The 18,036-nt window shown below is 41.9% G+C and overlaps 1 protein-coding gene across 1 annotated transcript in view; it reads left to right on the forward strand.

Annotated features, from left to right (window-relative positions):
• Positions 1–7,693, forward strand: part of LOC308695497 (uncharacterized protein) — a 62,326-nt gene extending 54,633 nt beyond the window's left edge. Inside the window, exon 3 of the mRNA XM_081373657.1 lies at positions 6,091–7,693. Within this exon, the coding sequence (XP_081229783.1) occupies positions 6,091–6,097 (7 nt within the window). The 3' untranslated portion in view covers positions 6,098–7,693. The remainder of the gene's footprint in view (positions 1–6,090) is intronic.
• The last annotated feature ends 10,343 nt before the right edge of the window (positions 7,694–18,036 follow it).

Consider the following 18,036-nt stretch of genomic DNA (forward strand, 5'->3'; position numbering starts at 1 on the left):
CACGATGGTCCCATTCAACAAAGCACTATCTATGCTCTGAGTTTCAGAATTTTTCGCCTTCTGGTTCCCGAGATATAAATGAAAACCCAAATTCTCGTTCGTTCGTTCGTTCGTTCGTTCGTTCGTTCGTTCGTTCGTTCAATTCAACTGTAAGATGTAAGCTGTAACCACTGTTGTCCATTAGACAGAGCAGCAGGATTACACATGATCTTTTCATTAGCTTTTAGTATTGGGAAACAAACAAATGCTTTAAAAAGCAATCTTTTTTATGATGTTTTTTTTAATTTATGATATTTGTATATAAACTTTTAATTATGATTATGATGAAGTTTTATATTATTAGATCACAAAGAAATGCCTATAGACAATTAAATATATTTTCTGAATAACATATCCCAAACATATTGAAAACATATTTGTGTGTGTGTGTAAGCATGCTTCATGGAGTTAACATGGAAAAACTGCTTTGCTTTATTGGTGGAAACCAAGAAGTTTAGAAGAAATTAAAGTGAGCCAATAAGTGGTCTTCTATTGCCCTCTCCTGGACATTCTACTTATCAATTAAGTCTTTTCACAGGTGCTTTTGCATTCATATTTAGACAATATAAAATGACTTGCATGAAAATCACTATTATAACTCACTTCATTTGTACTGAGCTGTCAGTTTCGACAATTCTGCCTCTTAACCCCCTGAGGTCGGCTATCGCGCCGGCGCGATAGGCTCGTTTTTTTCCTTATCAGTGAAAACAAATAAATAAAATAAAATATTACTTTTTATCTTATATGCTTGTGCCATACATCAATCGATTCTGTTAAATGTGTATTATTTTTGTGTATTCTCACAATAAAAACAAAGTGTTGTGCTTTTTGCCAAATAAAGAAAAATAAACGTGATGCGAGTTCTGCCTTTTATCTGTCAGTGTAGTCCATTCTGAAACGCGTCTGAAAATGAACAATAAGTCAGCGAATTCTCAGTCAAACAGGCAAACAGACATACAGGCATGAAGCTTGAATTCTCTTCTCTTAAATGAGGTAATTTATAGAAAAAACAAATATTCTCATCTTGTGAAATCTGTATTAAAAGAGAGCGATTCCAGTCGACCTCATTACAACTAATTCAAATGTAATGTGACTCCGCCTACGGAGAGCGTGCGCTATTCAAACGCAAATGAATGAGGCAATCCGCGCAATCCTGTGAACTCAGCTCGAGAAACAAGTTTATTCAGATGATCATTACTTGTTTACACCGTCTCGTAGCGCTGTGAGGAGAAATAACAATAATGAAAAAAGTACCTCAGAAGTGCGGGTATATCGAGGAGCGAGCTGAGGAATACTGTAAGTTTTTTTTTTTTTTTCTTCTCACGTGAATCGGGTTTCTGTTTTTGATGAATGAACGGCAGAGATGCGCGCTGTTTACCACAGCTCGCAAAAAGACAGTTTAAATTTAAATTGCGTCTCTGTGTGAATGAATGATGATGTTTTAGCAAACTGTATTGCCGTACTGAGTTGAGTAAAAATCGACAGAAATATGTTGAAATAAAATGTAGGCTATTTGTATAAGCAACGTTTTAAACTGAAAATGAACATTTATATGCCCTAATATTTCATAAAAACAACGTTACAGTCAGGCGTTTCTGTTTGTGTATGAATGTTTCGGTTTTAGCAAACTGTATTGCTACACTCAGTAAATATCGACTAAAATATGTTGAAATAAAATGTATTTGTATAAGCAACGTATTAAACTGCAAATTAACATTTATATTTCTTATAATAAAAATGAAAGACCTATGTTACAGACATATGAAAGACAACATTTTGTTGATTAGTTTTGGATAGATTATACATTTTTAATGTAAAATATCTGCCACCTCAAATAAGCTTTCAAATAAGTTTGCCAATATTTGCTTATGTTAAATATAACATGTTTTGTCAAAAATAAAGTTATCAAATAATCAATCAAATCCTTAACTTTGAAATATGTATGATAAAATGTATACTTTAGTTTTTACAAAGAAAGATTACACTTGAATTGTTGTAATTGTAACCTTTTTAATAAAAAAATATATTTACAAGGTAGATGTAAACAAACTATTAAAAGGTAAATATAAGCCTTTTCTTTAAATAACTTTTATTGTGTTTTATTATTGACAAATTTGGGGAGAGGATAAATATTCCAAAACTGAAATTACAGAATGAGAATTAACTGCACAATTACTAGACATGTTTTCCTTGGATATTATAGGCCAAATTGCAAGCACAATATGTGGAAAAATAAAAAAGAATTGAGATGCTTCCAACTGTTGCTCTTGCATTCTTGTGGCTCAGTGACTCACCTGAATGAATGGCTAATTAAGTATGCGGCCCCATTGTCTCCTCGGGTGTGAACCACTACATATACATGACCGTTGACGCCCACTCCGCATATGGCCTTTCCAAACAGAAAGTGCTTTGCAAAATTCAAATCAATGTATTGTGTTATGTGAATGATAAGGCAGGGTGATTTTCACTTTATTTTGAAGAAAAAACACTAGGCGATGACATCTTTTAGACAAAAGTCTTATTGGCACATATTTAGAATGTGTTTTATGGCCTTATTTCAGAAACTTTAGTTTTTAGTTTTTTCAATAACCATGCATAAACATTATTCTCTCAAAAATGCAGACATGTACATTCTTGTTGCTCACATTTCATGGTAGCCCTGTTTGTGCTAAATAGTGTGTAATTTTTTTTTCTATTAACATGTTTATAAGCAACTGAAAAAAGCAAAAATGTCAGGGCATGTCAGAACATCTCAAGGACCCCAAAAACACCTTAGACCCCAGAGGGTTAAACATATTTGACAACGTATTACCTACACAAAAACAAACAAGTACCGGTAAATCTCTAAATGGCCAAGACCGCAGACCTCACTCTCGCTCGCTCACTCGCAGGCACTCTTTCTCTCTCTCGCCCTAACCCGCTGCGTTCACACACCAAACGCAAATAGAGTGTCTGGCAAGAGTGATTTCAATGTTAAGTCAATGCAAAGACGCATTTACGCGCGTTTGGAGGTCTTGTGGCGCGAATGAGGAGTCACACGCTCCGCGCTTCAAACGTTTGCTTTTGACTCGCGAATTCAAAACGCGGTACACGCGAATCCGACATTGAACGCTCCGAGCGAGCTGTGCTGTGGTAAAAATGTAACTTTTCCTTGACACGAAACGGTAAATAATCAAACCAGTGGAAGCCTGCAGTGCATGAAACTGCTGAATCTCCTACCTTATTCATGCTGCGCAATATCTATTCAGTCAGTACAGTAACCTACTCTTTAGTAATGTTTCTGTTAACCGTTAACGCTTCTTCCTGTGACCTGTCCCTAGCTGACCCACTCGCAAAGCAGACAGCCGCGCCTCTGCTACCGCGGGCGTTTTTCCACATTCGAATATTAATTTTCACATTCAAATTTCTGTTTTTAAAAACTATTCGAATATGTATTCGAATTTAGAATATTCGTTGACAGCCCTAATGTGTGTGCATGAGGGTTCAAGCATGCTTAGTTTTCGAGTTATCTCGAAAAACATGGCCGCCATCGGCCAATGAAGATTTTGCACCTATAAGCCATGGTTAAGGGAGGCCGAGCAGAACGAATCATGATGGGCGCTATAACTGTCGAAAAGCTTTGAAAACGATATATTTCCTATGGTACATTGCCTGTATTGGCTGTAAATGCTCTTTTCCATCTATTATATCAGTGGTTACATGCTTGTTAAATAAAACTTGATGTCTTTTGATGCTTTTGTGCTTAAAGGCCTTAACTGCTTGAACCCCGATAAATGCTGCTTGCAGCTTTAATTATTAATATTAGGGGCCAAGCACCGAAGGTGTGGAGGCACCTATTTATCTGTTCCCGTTCTTATTATTCTTCTGACTGGGAGTCAATGGCAGCCCATAGAACCGATTGCGGGAAAGTTGTTTTGGTTTGACATTTTGATAGAGGACAGTCCCAACATGAAATACACCAATTTTGGTGTTTCTGAGTCATTCCCTCTAGTGCCACCACCTGTCCAAAGTTTCACTATTATTTTGCTAATAACTTTTGAACCGTAAGGCCAATCAACAAAATTCATTTGTTGATTGCACCCTATATCGTCATTTTCCGTCATAAAAACATGGCCGCCATTTTGAATTTTCCCAAAAATCTACTTTTTCAAACTCGTCCTAGACGGTTTGTCCGATTTGAACCAGATCATCTTCAGGCAGTGGTGACAAAAAGTTATTAAAATCTTGTTGATTCGTCAAACCGTTTTCGATAAACGCTCGAACAAATTTTATGTAGCGCTTGCAAAAACAGTCATAAGGCTGTATCTCTGCAACGCTTTATCGTATTAAGACCAAACTTGGTACATGTCATCACAAGCATGACCTGAGGCAACATGCTGCGTTTCGGTGCAGCGCCACCTACTGGTCCGGAGATATGAAAAATGGCTATGTTTGCTTATAACTTCTGAACAATTTGTCCAAAAATCATAAAATTGGTCTCGTTAGAATCAGGGCATCATGCCGAGTCGACTGATATCCAATTTTACCATATCGGCCATTTTGACTGTCGGCCATTTTGAATTTTGTGCTAAAATGCTGTATTTTAAGAACGCAATAACGGATTGTTACGAAACTTGGTATGGGTCATCAGCACAATGTCCTGAACGAGCGTGAGAAGTTTCGAAACAGCGCCTCCTAGTGGTGAATTTTTTTTTCAAATGCTTATAACTTTGGGTGTGGTCGACTTATCTAATTAGACTCCTGAAACCTTGCCGAGTCCAACGATACCAAACATGCTAGGTTTCGCCTTACGGTTTGTGTAGTGTTGTGATTTAGCGCTTAAAAAACATTAGGCTATATCTTCGAAACCAACGTCAGAAGTTTGGAAACATAGGTCGATAGCTAAACGCCAATGCCCAAATGCGAAAATATTGATGTTTAGGGGTAGTAATATTCAATCAAAGTCATGTGTCAGTCATTTTTTTACGTGTTTTTTCATATAAATGTCTATAACTCCGAAGCAAATTGAGATTTTTGCACCAAAATCTACACATATATGTATGGGCTCACTCTGAGGACACATAAAAAAAATGGTGTGACTGAACCTCTTGGTGGCGCTATAATAGAACAAAACATGAAATTCCCATTGACTTCAATACAGTTTTGTGAAATAAAATGCTATACTAAACAAATGCATTGGTGTAATTTAATGAAACTCACAATGTGCTATCAACACCATCCCCTGAAAGTACCCAACATATTTCGAAACAGCGCCACCTTCTGGTCAAAAGTTATAACAAAATGTCTAAAAATGCTAATAACTTTCGAATAAATCTGCCTATTGAAATGCCACTGGTCTTAATATGTTCCTTGGGTCAAGCCGAGAACATAGATACCAAGTTTTCCTTATTTGGCCGAACTTCCTGTCCACCATCTTGATTTTCATTCAAAACCTACTTTTTCGAACTCCTCCTACACCGTTTGTCCGATTTTCACCAAAATCGAATCGTATCATCTCCAGACCGTGCCGACTAAAAGTTATGGATTTCGTGTCGATGGACAAAACCGTTTTTGTATAGCGCAGCAGCAAAGTTGAGGCATGATGCTAAAAGCACTATTCAGGCTTTATCTTTGCAATGCCTTGACATAGACACCAAACTTTGTATGTGTCATTGTCACTTCACTCTGACCACATCAGTTTTGTAACTGCGCCACCTATTGGTCGAAAGTGATAGTCCATTAAATCATATTTTTATTCACTGTTTCTATGATTTTTCAGGCATTTTGCCTAAAATCCTCTTTAATGTCTTTAATTGCTCATTGTCGCAGTTGGTCTGACACTTTCAGCAATGTTGGCATGTCTTGTCATCTGATTGTGCTTGGCCCCAGTAATTGCTGCTTGCAGCTATATTTATTATTATTATTATTATTATTATTATTATTATTGGAAGTGACTTGGCAAGTTTTTTTCAGTTCATAATTAGCATTCAGCTGCAATTTCTACAATCCAACATAACAATATTAAAGTTCTGAGCTTCATTTCACTAAGTTTTCTACCACTGTGATTTTCAGGTGCTGAAGATGAACAAGATGATCAGGAGTGCCTGAGGATTGCTCTGATCGGGAAGACAGGTGTAGCGACAATGCCTGACATGCGGTCACATGCTGTTCCAATCAGTAAATCCTTGTCTCCAAACACATCCTTCGTTGTCTTTTCAGACAACGGGTCTGTCCATGGCGTCGCTAAGTCTGCTTGGACATGTCAAAGGTGCAACCTTGTTGCCCCCCCAGAGGGACATTTTAGTCACAAAAGGAACCCTGTTCTGAACAATCCCCTCTAAAACCCCCATTTCAGCATGCACTCCCTGTGACTTTACAACCTCATGACCCACACACACACACACACACCCCCACACACAAAACCTCCTTTGAGTACAATTTCATGTAGAAATATGGCTCTTGAGTGTATACCTTCCGATATGTATGTATGTGATTAGCTTTGCTTTATAATAGAAGTGTGGTTTGCTAGAGTATAGGTTTGAATTCTAAATGTTCACTGAAAGAAGTTCCTCAATAGTGTCTTGTGGTAACCCTACCTCAGACCATAAAACTTTACGACCCAGGAAAGCACACACTCTGGACTTTGAAACAGATATTCCCCCACATACTGTAACAAGCCACTAAATGTTGATATGTATTCCTATGTTTCTCAAGTGTCTTCACATGCCATAACAGAAATACTGACCATTTCATTGTGTGTTTAATCAAACTTTATTTGTGTGTAATTATGCATATAACTGTAAAGTTATGTTTCACCAATTTTTACCTGTCATAATTGATATCTCTGTAATCCTCTCCATCTCACGGAGACGAATCTTGACTGCAAAGTACAATAATATGCATTTGTTCCAGGAAATATCATATTTCTAAGTATGAATCCTTTCCCTCATTAGACATATGGTAAAAGTAGGCGTGTCTTCTTCACACAAAGAAGACTTCTTCCCGCTACAGATCAGAAGATCTGGTTGGCTGTTGTCACCGAAAACAGGGCGTAAACAGATATCTTTAAAAAGCAAGAGACCCTGTTTCCTCTCGCTCTTCTCTCATCGATCCCGCTGATCCCTCTTCCTCGCTTCTCCGGTCCCTGACCTCCTCCTCCTTCTCCCTGTGCAGCGCTGCTCCAGCTGGACAGGCCTTGCCTTGGCCTCTGGGACACATGGCCCGCGCCATGTAAAAGCCTGCCGTCTTTGCAACCAAGATTTGAAACCTCTCCCGTCCCGGGAGACGCACCTGACTTTCTCGGTAATATTACATTCAGTGAGCCCTTTTAAACTTCGCGGCACTGGAAGACCCAGCAGAACAGGACACCGTCCGCACTGGCCGCTTCCCGCTTCCTGCCTCAGCCTCACCAGAAAAGAGCACAGAATTCCGCAAGTATATTGAGCTGATAAAAGCGGTTTCCAGGGGTCTCGTGAACAAAGGTTTCTGTATGTAATAATTACTAATTTTCCCTTCTCTCTACTTCTCTTTCCTTCTTTCATTTCATTTCATTCTGATCACTTATGTTATTGTTTGGTTAGATGTTTGTTTGTTTATTGTTTGCATTTTTACGTACGTTTATATTCGTAGCTCATATAATCTCTAGTTTTGCATTTATTAAAATTCATAAATACTTTTCACTGTCTCTGTGTTTGAAAATCCACCTTATAAGTCAATGAAACTTCAAAAAGATCCAATTATAAGCAACAAAGCTCGATATATAGACTACTTGAGTAGTTTTAATTAATAAACTCAGAAAGTTTGATGTCCGTGGCCAGAACATAAAACCTTTGTGAAGTTTGTGAATACCTCTTCTTAACTGTAATGATTTTACATTTATTTCGCTGGACGAATTAAATGTTGGTCAGACCAGTTACAGAACAAGGTAATCTCGATAATTGATAAAATAAATGTACATGCGACTTATGAATTATGACCATGAGTCATAAATATTAATATTCCCAAAATTCCCCATATTCTTGAGCTAATTCATATTTACCCAGAGTCGTATGCGCTACACAGGAAATGGGAAGAGTGCAACAGGAAACAGTATTCTGGGAAGAGATGAGTTTGTCAGTGAATTAAGACTAGATTCAGTCACGACTCAGGTTGTGAAAAGAGAGTTGGTGAAGTTGATGGTCGATCAGTAACTGTTGTTGATATTCCAGGTCTCTTTGACATGACACGGACGAAAGAAATATTGAAATGTTTTTCCATGTTGTCACCTGTACCTCATGTGTTCATCATTGGGTTGAGTTTGGGAAGATTTACAAGAGAAGAGATGGACACAGTAGATCTGATAAAGAAGATCTTTAGTCCAAGAGCTGCTCAGTTCAGCAACAAAAGAGTGAGAGAGAACAAATGAAGAAGATGATGGCAGATCTTCAAAGAGAGAAAACAACATGGTATGAAATGTAATTATACAGGATTCGGGAGAAATATGATGGCAGAACTAAAGCAGAGGAAATGTATAAGGAGCAGATTTGGGCTCTCAGGGATAAGCTGGAGGAAGAACATGATGGATATGAGTTACTGTAAGAACAGAGTGAAATCCTTCAAGATGAACTAGAGAAGAAATCGCTGTAATGAACCAAATATTCTGGAACGGAGAGATTTATAGCACTGAACGTGATATTACTGCAGTAACAAACCACCGTTTCTAATTCACGACGCATGCTTCAGTGTACATTGAAGTGAAATGTGCAAAACTTTGTCCACAATAATATTGATAACAGTGTGTGTTTATATTAAGGCGAGACACGGCAGGCAAAAATATCGTTTTTTTTTTTACTGGTCAATTTTGAGATTTTTGGATATTTGTCTTCAAATACATGTCTTCTTTCAGACTTGTGGTGAAAAAAAGTCCGAAATACACAGTAGGTCTTTATTTTACAACACTTCGTCTGTTTGCGTCTGTAGATTTCTCATACATGCAACAAAAGTTTGCGTTCTTAATCAACATACTTCTCCGCGATCTCTTCCGTCACCCTCTCATCACGCATCGTTAGGCAGCTCTCTCTCTCTCTCCTGTACAATGCTGTCAGATCCAAATATGGTCATTTCCTTTTTATCAGCAACCAATCTTGAAAGTAAAAAAGACTGAATGCGCGATTTCATTGGCTGATGATAAATCGTACTCTGTTACTAATGTAACCTCGGTTCTCTCTAGAAGAGGGAACGAGTATTGCGTAAGTAGCTTACGCATCGGGAAAGTCTTCTTTCTTCGAGATCTGAAGCCAAAAAATTATCCTTAATTTTGTATTCATTGTCAACGCAGTGCAGCAGCCGACAGACCTAGGCAGGCTATATAAGCGTGCTCATTGGCTGCTCGGCTGCAACTGCTTAAGCCTATCGGTGAGCGCTCTGAACGCGGCAACCAATGAGGGCGCTTCGCGCCCTCCACACCCTTCTAACCGTCAGAATGGGCGTGGCCAGCGTGTATATATTCAGCGCTCACAGGCTAAAATTCTGGTTTTCACAGTCTGAAGCGCAAAAGCTCGTGGCGCGACACGGCAGGTTACGCAATACTCGTTCCCTCTTCTAGAGAGAACCGAGGTTACATTAGTAACCGAGTACGTTCTCTTACGAGAGGTTCTCTCGTATTGCGTAAGTAGCTTACGCATCGGGAACCCTTTGTCAACGCTGTGTGCGCCGAGCATCCAGCCCATGAATCCCAGGGGAACCGGGGAAAACACTCTGCTGGGAAATGTGGCCGGTCGGAGAGACGGGCCAGCGCAGTACATGCACTTCATGCAGCATATGAAATAGAGCGGCACGGCCGGTCTATAAACATAACAGTACAAACAGTAGGGCCGGCGGAGCGAGCCCATACAGTACATAAGCACTCATAAGGGTAGGAGAAAACGACATAGTCGGTCTCACATGAAGAGAAAAATTCCCGCGCGGCAGAGAATAATACGGGCGGCCAGCAGCGCGGGCCAGCACCGATAACAGCCCGTAACGGGAAATAGGAAACAGAACGGATCAGCCGGTCTGAGTCAAACACTTCACCCTGAGTAGTTACCAGAATAGCGCCAGCATATGAACGTAGTCTGCACACGGGAGCTGGGCAGAGCATACATGTCACTTATACTGACAATATTTTTGCCTGTAGGGCAGGAACTTCCAGGTTATAAAACCTCACGAATGTTGACGGGGAGGCCCAGCCCGCCGCCATACAAATGTCGTGGATAGAAATTCCGCTGGACCAGGCCCACGACGAGGCCATGCCTCTAGTGGAATGGGCTCTGATGCCCAGAGGGCACTGCAGGTGTTTGGAGGCATAAGCTGCTGCTATCGCGTCCACTATCCACCTGGACAAGCTCTGCTTCGAGGCGGCAAGACCTTTGGTGCGTCCGCCGAAGGAAACAAAGAGCTGCTCTGAACGCCTGAAAGCGGCGGAGCGCGTGATGTAAACTCTCAGCGCCCGGACAGGGCATAGGAGGTTATCACTGTCCCCACTATCGGATGCTGGCAGAGCCTAGAGGGAAATAACTTGTGCCCTAAACAGGGTTCCAATCGCTTTGGGGATGTAACCGTGCCTCGGTCTGAGAATGACTTTCGAGTCATTCGGCCCGAACTCGAGACATGCAGGGCTAACAGATAGCGCGTGCAAATCACCCACTCGTTTGACTGAAGACAGAGCTATCAGAAAAACGGTTTTAAGCGACAGATACTTTAGATCCGCGGATTCAAGCGGTTCAAAGGGAAAAGCCTTTAGGGCCGCCAGGACCAAGGACAGATCCCACGAGGGAACCGAGGGGGGCCGCGGGGGATTCATCCGTCTAGCTCCTCTGAGGAAGCGGATAATGAGCTCATTCCTTCCCATTGCCCGGCCGCGCGTCGTCTCAGCGAACGCTGTAATAGCGGCCACATATACTTTGAGCGTGGAAGGGGATCTGCCCTTTTCCAACAGCTCTTGTAAGAAGGAGAGCACCCGCGGGACCCCGCATGCGCGCGGATCCAGGTTTTGAGTAGCGCACCATTTAGAAAACACCGACCATTTAGACGCATAGAGCCGTCTCGTGGAGGGGGCTCTCGACTGTGTGATCGTGTTCACGACCCCTTCTGACAGGTCAACGGGTATCCGTTGATCACCCATGCATGCAGCGACCAGCGCTCTGGATGGGGATGCCAGATCGATCCAGCGGCTTGGGAGAGGAGATCCTTTCTCACCGGGATCGGCCACGGGGGTGAGTGCGACAGCCTCACTAGCTCTGGGTACCAAGTTTGGTTTTCCCATCGCGGGGCTATAAGCAGCACTGAGTGGTGCGTTTCTCTGATCCTCGAAATGACCTGAAAAGATCGGAGGAAAAGCATACAGCGGGAGGCTGGGCCATGTCTGGGACAGCGCGTCCTCGCTCTTCAAATAAAACTTCAGGCATTGAGCATTGTCTTTCGACGCAAAGAGGTCGATTTCCACTCTGCCGAATAGGCGCCAGAGAAACTGGACTGTCTGGAGGTGCAGAGACCATTCTCCCGGGGGAATGTTGTCCCTGGACAGTCTGTCTGGACCGACATTCAGGTGGCCCGGTACGTGCGCGGCTTTCAGCGAGCGCAGCGAGCGGTAAGCCCACACGAGAAGGCGTTCTGTCAGCCTGCACAGATTCCTGGATCTGACACCGCCCTGTCGGTTCACATAGGATACCACGGACATGTTGTCCGAGCGGACTAGCACATGGTGATCCTGTATGAATGGGAGGAAGCGCCTGAGCGCGTTCTCGACCGCTATCATCTCCAAACAGTTTATGTGGAGGCATTTTTCCCGGTCTGACCATAGGCCAAAAGCCGGTTTGCCCTCGAACAGAGCGCCCCAGCCTGAGGTGGAAGCGTCCGTCGAGATAATTTTGCGGTGTGAGATAGCTCCCATTGTCACTCCCCGCTGGTACCAGTCGGCCGCTAACCAGGGCTTCAGAGCTGAAACGCAGCTCTGAGTCACTCTGATGCGAATACCGCCGGAAGCCCATGCTCTGTGAGGCACTCGGGCATTCAGCCAGCATTGTAGCGGGCGCATTCGTAAAAGACCCAGCCGAAGCACTGCTGCGGCTGAGGCCATACAACCCAGTAGCCTCTGAAATGTTTTGAGAGGTACGGTGCTGCCCGGCCGGAGGGACGCGGCCAGGCGTCGAATGCAGCGTGCGCGCTGTGTCGACAGGCGGGCCGTGTACTGATATACCTGACCGTCGAAGGCGAATCTCAAGAATGGCCTGTGACGGGGTATTATCAGGATCTGAAAAGCACGCGTCTTTTAGATCGAGAGATATAAACCAGTCCCTCGGGCGAATTTGCGCGAGAATTTGTCTGGTTGTGAGCATTTTGAACGGTCTTCTCATAAGAGCCTCGTTCAAACGTCTCAGATCCAAAATTGGTCTGAGTGCTCCGTCCTTCTTGGGAACGAGGAAATAACGGCTGTAAAAGCCCGACTCGCTCATGGAAGGGGAAACCGGTTCCATAGCCCTTTTGCACAGAAGTGTAGCTATTTCTGCTCGAAGTAGATGTGCTACTTCCCCATTCACTCTGGTCTCGATACGCGCTTGAAAGCGCGGAGGGCGGCGAGCGAACTGCAGAGTATAGCCCTGTTTTACTGTGCTTAGCACCCGTTCTGATGCGCCTGGAATAGTTTCCCACGCTTTTGCGTGTGCAGCCAGGGGCAGAATGGCCTCCGGGCTCCGATCGCCGCGCATCGCGGGCTCGAGAGCTCGAAACGGAGGGGCGGGCGCGGCGCGCTCGGCGCACGTGCTCTTGGTGCTTAGATACGGCAGATCGCACGCAGCGATAGCTGGCCGTTTTACACACAGTGTCCCGGTGGCTTTAGACGGGGAACATAAAGTGTGAGGCGCGACGCGCGATGGCGGCGTCGGGGCGAAAATGTTCGTTAGTATGTGTGAGCGCTCGAGGGCGGGCACAGGAGTTACATTCAGGGGCGGGCGCGGCGCGCGCGCTCTTGGTGGTTAGATACGGCGGATCGCACGTAGCGATAGCTGGCCGTTTTACACACAGTGTCCCGGTGGCTTTGGACGGGGAACATATAGTGTGAGGCGCGAAAATGTAGTTAGTATGTGTGAGCGCTCGAGGGCGGGCACAGGACTCACATTTAAAACATGACCGGTCGTGCGAGGCCGTGTGACAGAGCGGGCAGTGAGTAGGTGTGGGCACGGAGAAGTGGACACGTGACCTACTTTTAACCAGAGGTGTGGACTCGAGTCATGTGACTTGGACTCGAGTCAGACTCGAGTCATGAATTTGATGACTTCAGACTCGACTCGACAAAATGTACAAAGACTTGCAACTCGACTTGGACTTTAACATCAATGACTCGTGACTTCACTTGGACTTGCGCCTTTTGACTCGAGAAGACTTGCTACTTCCCATGAAAACTGGGGAAAAAACGTTCACACGCCGCTCTGTTTATCTGCATCTGTGAAAAAATGTGCACCACCTGTATGCATGCAGAGAGCGCGCGCGCTGCCTGCACGACATCCAATCACTGTAGTCCCGCGTTGTTTTGATTCGACAGCATCTAAGCAGGCACATTGCAAGACAACCAATGAAGCGCAACAAGCACAACGCATGCTACGAATTTGAACGAATGAAGAGGACACGGAGACCGACAGACTTGACAGAGCAGGTTAGTTATGATATAAAAAATCTCTGCTCTCAGATTCTGTCACTTTTATTACGAAATTCAGACAATAAATACCGTTTTGGCGCTTGTAAATGTGACACGACAGATCCCTAGCGGCACGTGAACCGATCATCTCTAGCTGATAGTAAATAACGTTAAACACGAATGAACACTGTTGAAAGATACAGTACAGCTTACCGAAATGTATTTTCCTCATACATAATATCGAGCCATCAATCAAAGGGGTCAATAAAACAGTTGGAGAACAATTATGTCACATAACATTTACCTCAGGAAAGCATTTAATGACCATAATATAGGCACGTTAGTTGGCTAGAAAAAAGAGCTATAGAGAGTATTTTGCTAAATATGTGTACTATTGCATGTTTATTATATTTTTACTTATATCATTATATAAAGTTGTTATTATAATAAAAAAAATGCATTATATTTAATTTGTGTTATTTTTAACCTTAAATAATACTGCCAGCTGATAGGGCTCTCTGTATGTTTAGGCTACAGCATTAGGTGAGTTGTTTTTTTCTTGAGAAAAATGAATGCCTATCTTGTGTAGCCTACCTAATATTTATCCAAATGAGTCAATATTAAATCAAATCATAATAAGTGAATTGAACTGAAATAATAAAAAAGCGTAGCTTACCATAAATTGAACCATGTAAACATTGTAACATGTCACTAAACCTAATAAAATTCAGTTTAGTTACTAAAATGTTTTGACAATACACTTATTGTGATGCAAAAATTACAATTATTAATAATTGCATCACAGTTGCACCTAGGAGTGTGACGGTTAGTATATAACCGTGAGACCGACGGTTATAGTTGAACACCATCATTAGATCTATATAACCGCCAAAACCGTGTTATTAAAATATTTTTTACAAAAAAAATTTTTATCATAGAGAATGTTTAAATACTAATTAAAAACAATTGTTAACAGTCTGTGTTATTAATGGTCTACGTCGTTTCCAACTGTATTTGATTCTTTGCCAAGTACCCCCTGACCGACCCAATTATTTTAGATAGAAATAAAAGCTATGATATAATGATATGCCATCATTATGCGATTTATTAAACAAATGAAAAACATTTGCAATTATAAACATTAGCAATGAACATTTGCAATCGGGAGACATGGTTTTTACCACTTAATGAAGTTTTGTTTTGTAAATCGTCAGACATGATTTTTACCACTTCATTAAGTTTTGCTTTGTAGAAATCCTTTCTTTAAAGCGAAGTTCGTTTTGTACAAATTGTATCTTAATTTTAATAAATGTTTCATCAACCAATAGGCTCTATGTACGATCGCTTCCGCGTTTTGTCTCAGCCTGCCCAGTTACATCCGGTGCTGCGTCAGAAGCCGTTTTTGCATTAGGTGGAGATAATGGCAAATTACACTCGCTGTTTACAAACACTTCCTGCGGTTAACGTGAATGATGTTAACAATATTGTGAGGCAGTTAACTGTTACACATATGAGTAAGATAGAGAAGTTCTTTAAATTATAAATTTCAAGCTACATCAACAACTTTGAGGGTGAGTATTCTCTCATATTGCAAAAAAATCCGACTAGCGAATCAGTTTCTAAAATCGTTGTCTCCGTTTCTGAGAAAATGAATTTTATTAAAGTGAATTGTCCTATAGAACGCGCTATGCGGAAGTAAAGACGCCGGCTTAGATCCTACCGGAAATACGTTAGCAGCGTTCGTGCATAGAGCCTATTGCATGTATTTAATAATTAAAACCTATTGATGCTAGGCCTGTCGCGATAGTCGATAAGTCGATTAATCGCACGATAAAAAAAATTAGCTCGATAATTTTTCCGGCCGCGATAATTCCATTTGCATGCTTGTTTGTTTTCCTCGTCTCTCTCTCTCTCTCTACCAAAGAGACTGGATGACCACTCTCGGTTCTTTAGCGTATAGGAGGAGTGAACCCTCTTGTTGTCAGTTGCATGGTCTTTGTGTGGGGAGGCGGCGGCGCGGCGCTTGTCAGTCACATGGTCTTTGTGTGGGAAAGCGCCGGCGGGACTGTTTGCGGCTACTGCCGGGAGAGAGAGAAGATGCTAGTTGTGAGTTGCGACAGCGAGCCCGATCACATGAAAATGCATATCTATACCACGAATGTTATTTCTCGTGCCATTTATACGCCAAAAATAGTTTTTGCGTGCATATGATACGCTCTTTATGGCGTGTAATACGCACGCACTCCTCACCCCTAATCCTAACCAAGTATTTTCAGTGCGTAGCATACACACGCAATAAAGTGCGTCTCCGTCTTCCCGACAGTACACAATCACTTGACAAAGTAACAGGAGGACAAAGTAACAGTGCAAAATTGTGCGATATGGCTTGTTGAGGCTTTTTTTTTTTGTTTACAAAGGTCCTAACTGTCAGTTTTGCCTGTTATGGAATGTATCACCATTTAATAATGTCTAAAGCCTAATGTTTAATATTTTTTGAAGTGCAATTTTGTTTCATTTTATATATTAACAGACATTTATTTTGTTAACAGACACTAAGAGTCCATTGCTTTCATTGTTTTTGGTTGTTTTGTTCATTTTTTTGGATATTTAAAATGTTTTCCGTTTTCAATGTTTAATATTCTTTAGAAATAAAAGTTTATAGATCGTTGAAAAGGTGTACCTGCATTATTATGCCATTATAATTATATTAAATGAAAATGGTCTCAGAACGACAATATTATCGTTTATCGCGATAATTTCTTGGACAATTTATCGTCCAGCAAAATTTGTTATCGTGACAGGCCTAATTGATACTTTGCAGTCACGTGACTACCACGGATACCTGGCGGCCAACAAATGGGTATTTTCAACGTTGAGTCCTGTCTTTCTAGTAGATATCAAGTCTGTTAGCGAGCTAGCTGCATAACTACGGACTAGGATTAACTCCAAGGTAACTAAATTGTGTAAAGCAGACAAGTTTTTTTAAGATAATCGAGCAGTAATAATTCCTCCGTAAATAATCTAGCTCTACTGTTGGGTCATCTCTGGTTCTCATTGAAAATCATAGGTTGTTTTGAGGTTTGCGATATCTATCACACACTTCTGTTATTGTTAGCAAAAGACGACAGCTGTTACTGTGCGTTCACACCGCCACCGGCGAGAGCATCAAAGTGCCTGGAAATCATTCATTTTCAATTAATTTTGCCGCTCTCGCTGGCGGCGGTGTGAACGTACAGTTAGCCTAGCTTAGACTCATAACACAAACACCTGACTCGCCGAACCAGCTGGTGAATACTGGTGGTGTTGATTGACAAAACTACAGTAACTTAAAGACACGATTAATTACATGATCATACACCCATTGTGTTCAATCAAATGTTGAAATTACCTTTGATGGTAATATGCACAGACGTGTGTATACTGTGAAGGTTGCTTATCTCATCTGCGGTTAGTGCATCCAATTGCACAACAACTATCTGGCATGTCGTTTACACCTCAAAACACCAACTTTTGTATAGCAAAACTGGCGACCCTTGATTAGTTTACTGGGTTTCATTGCTGGAGAACGACGTTCTTGCCCGCCAGCCAGTACTTGTGACGTCACGTGCAAAGTATCAATAGGAGACAATAAATAACCGTGACATTGAGGCTCCGATGCGCCGCGTTCACTTGCATTGCTTGTGAAGCTGAACTAGAGCGCATCTCATCGTAAATTAATGAAACTCAGCGTAGGCCTCATACATTAGCATTAAATATATTTGCTGCATCCTTTCTAGAACAGACAAGGGCATTCTTGCGGCTTTGAAATCTGGTCAAAAAAAGTTGGTGCGGATGATGAGTTTTGTGATGCGGTTGCGGATGAAATAATACACCATTCGCGTATCTCTATTGATAACAACATTGAACACTACACAAATATTACTTTTATTCAAAGCCCCCCCCCCCTCCGACAGTTATGTTACGAACGAACCGTCACATTTGACTCACGTCATAACCGTCATCACCAAATCTGAAACCGGCACACCCCTAGTTGCACCCATCTCCCGCCCCCCCTTCCTTCCTGTTCAGCAGAAGAAATAAATTCATGTGAATTTTTTAGTGAAAATTAAATTTTCTGTTTTTTTACTGTATTTGATTAATGTCATTGTATAAAAAGAGGTTTAAATAAATACAAATCTTACAGACATACATGATTTGTATGCATTTTATTTCTGTGGTAAGACGACTTGAAATGACTCGAAACTAAAATGGTAGGACTTTGGACTCGACTTGAGACTTGTTGGCTTTGACTTTTGACTCGACTCGGGACTTGCCTCATCTTTGACTCGACTTGACTTGGGACTCGAGGGCAAAGACTTGAGACTTACTTG

The sequence above is a fragment of the Scardinius erythrophthalmus genome (genome assembly GCF_964197995.2).
Source record: "Scardinius erythrophthalmus genome assembly, chromosome: 9".
Classification (NCBI taxonomy): domain Eukaryota; kingdom Metazoa; phylum Chordata; class Actinopteri; order Cypriniformes; family Leuciscidae; genus Scardinius; species Scardinius erythrophthalmus.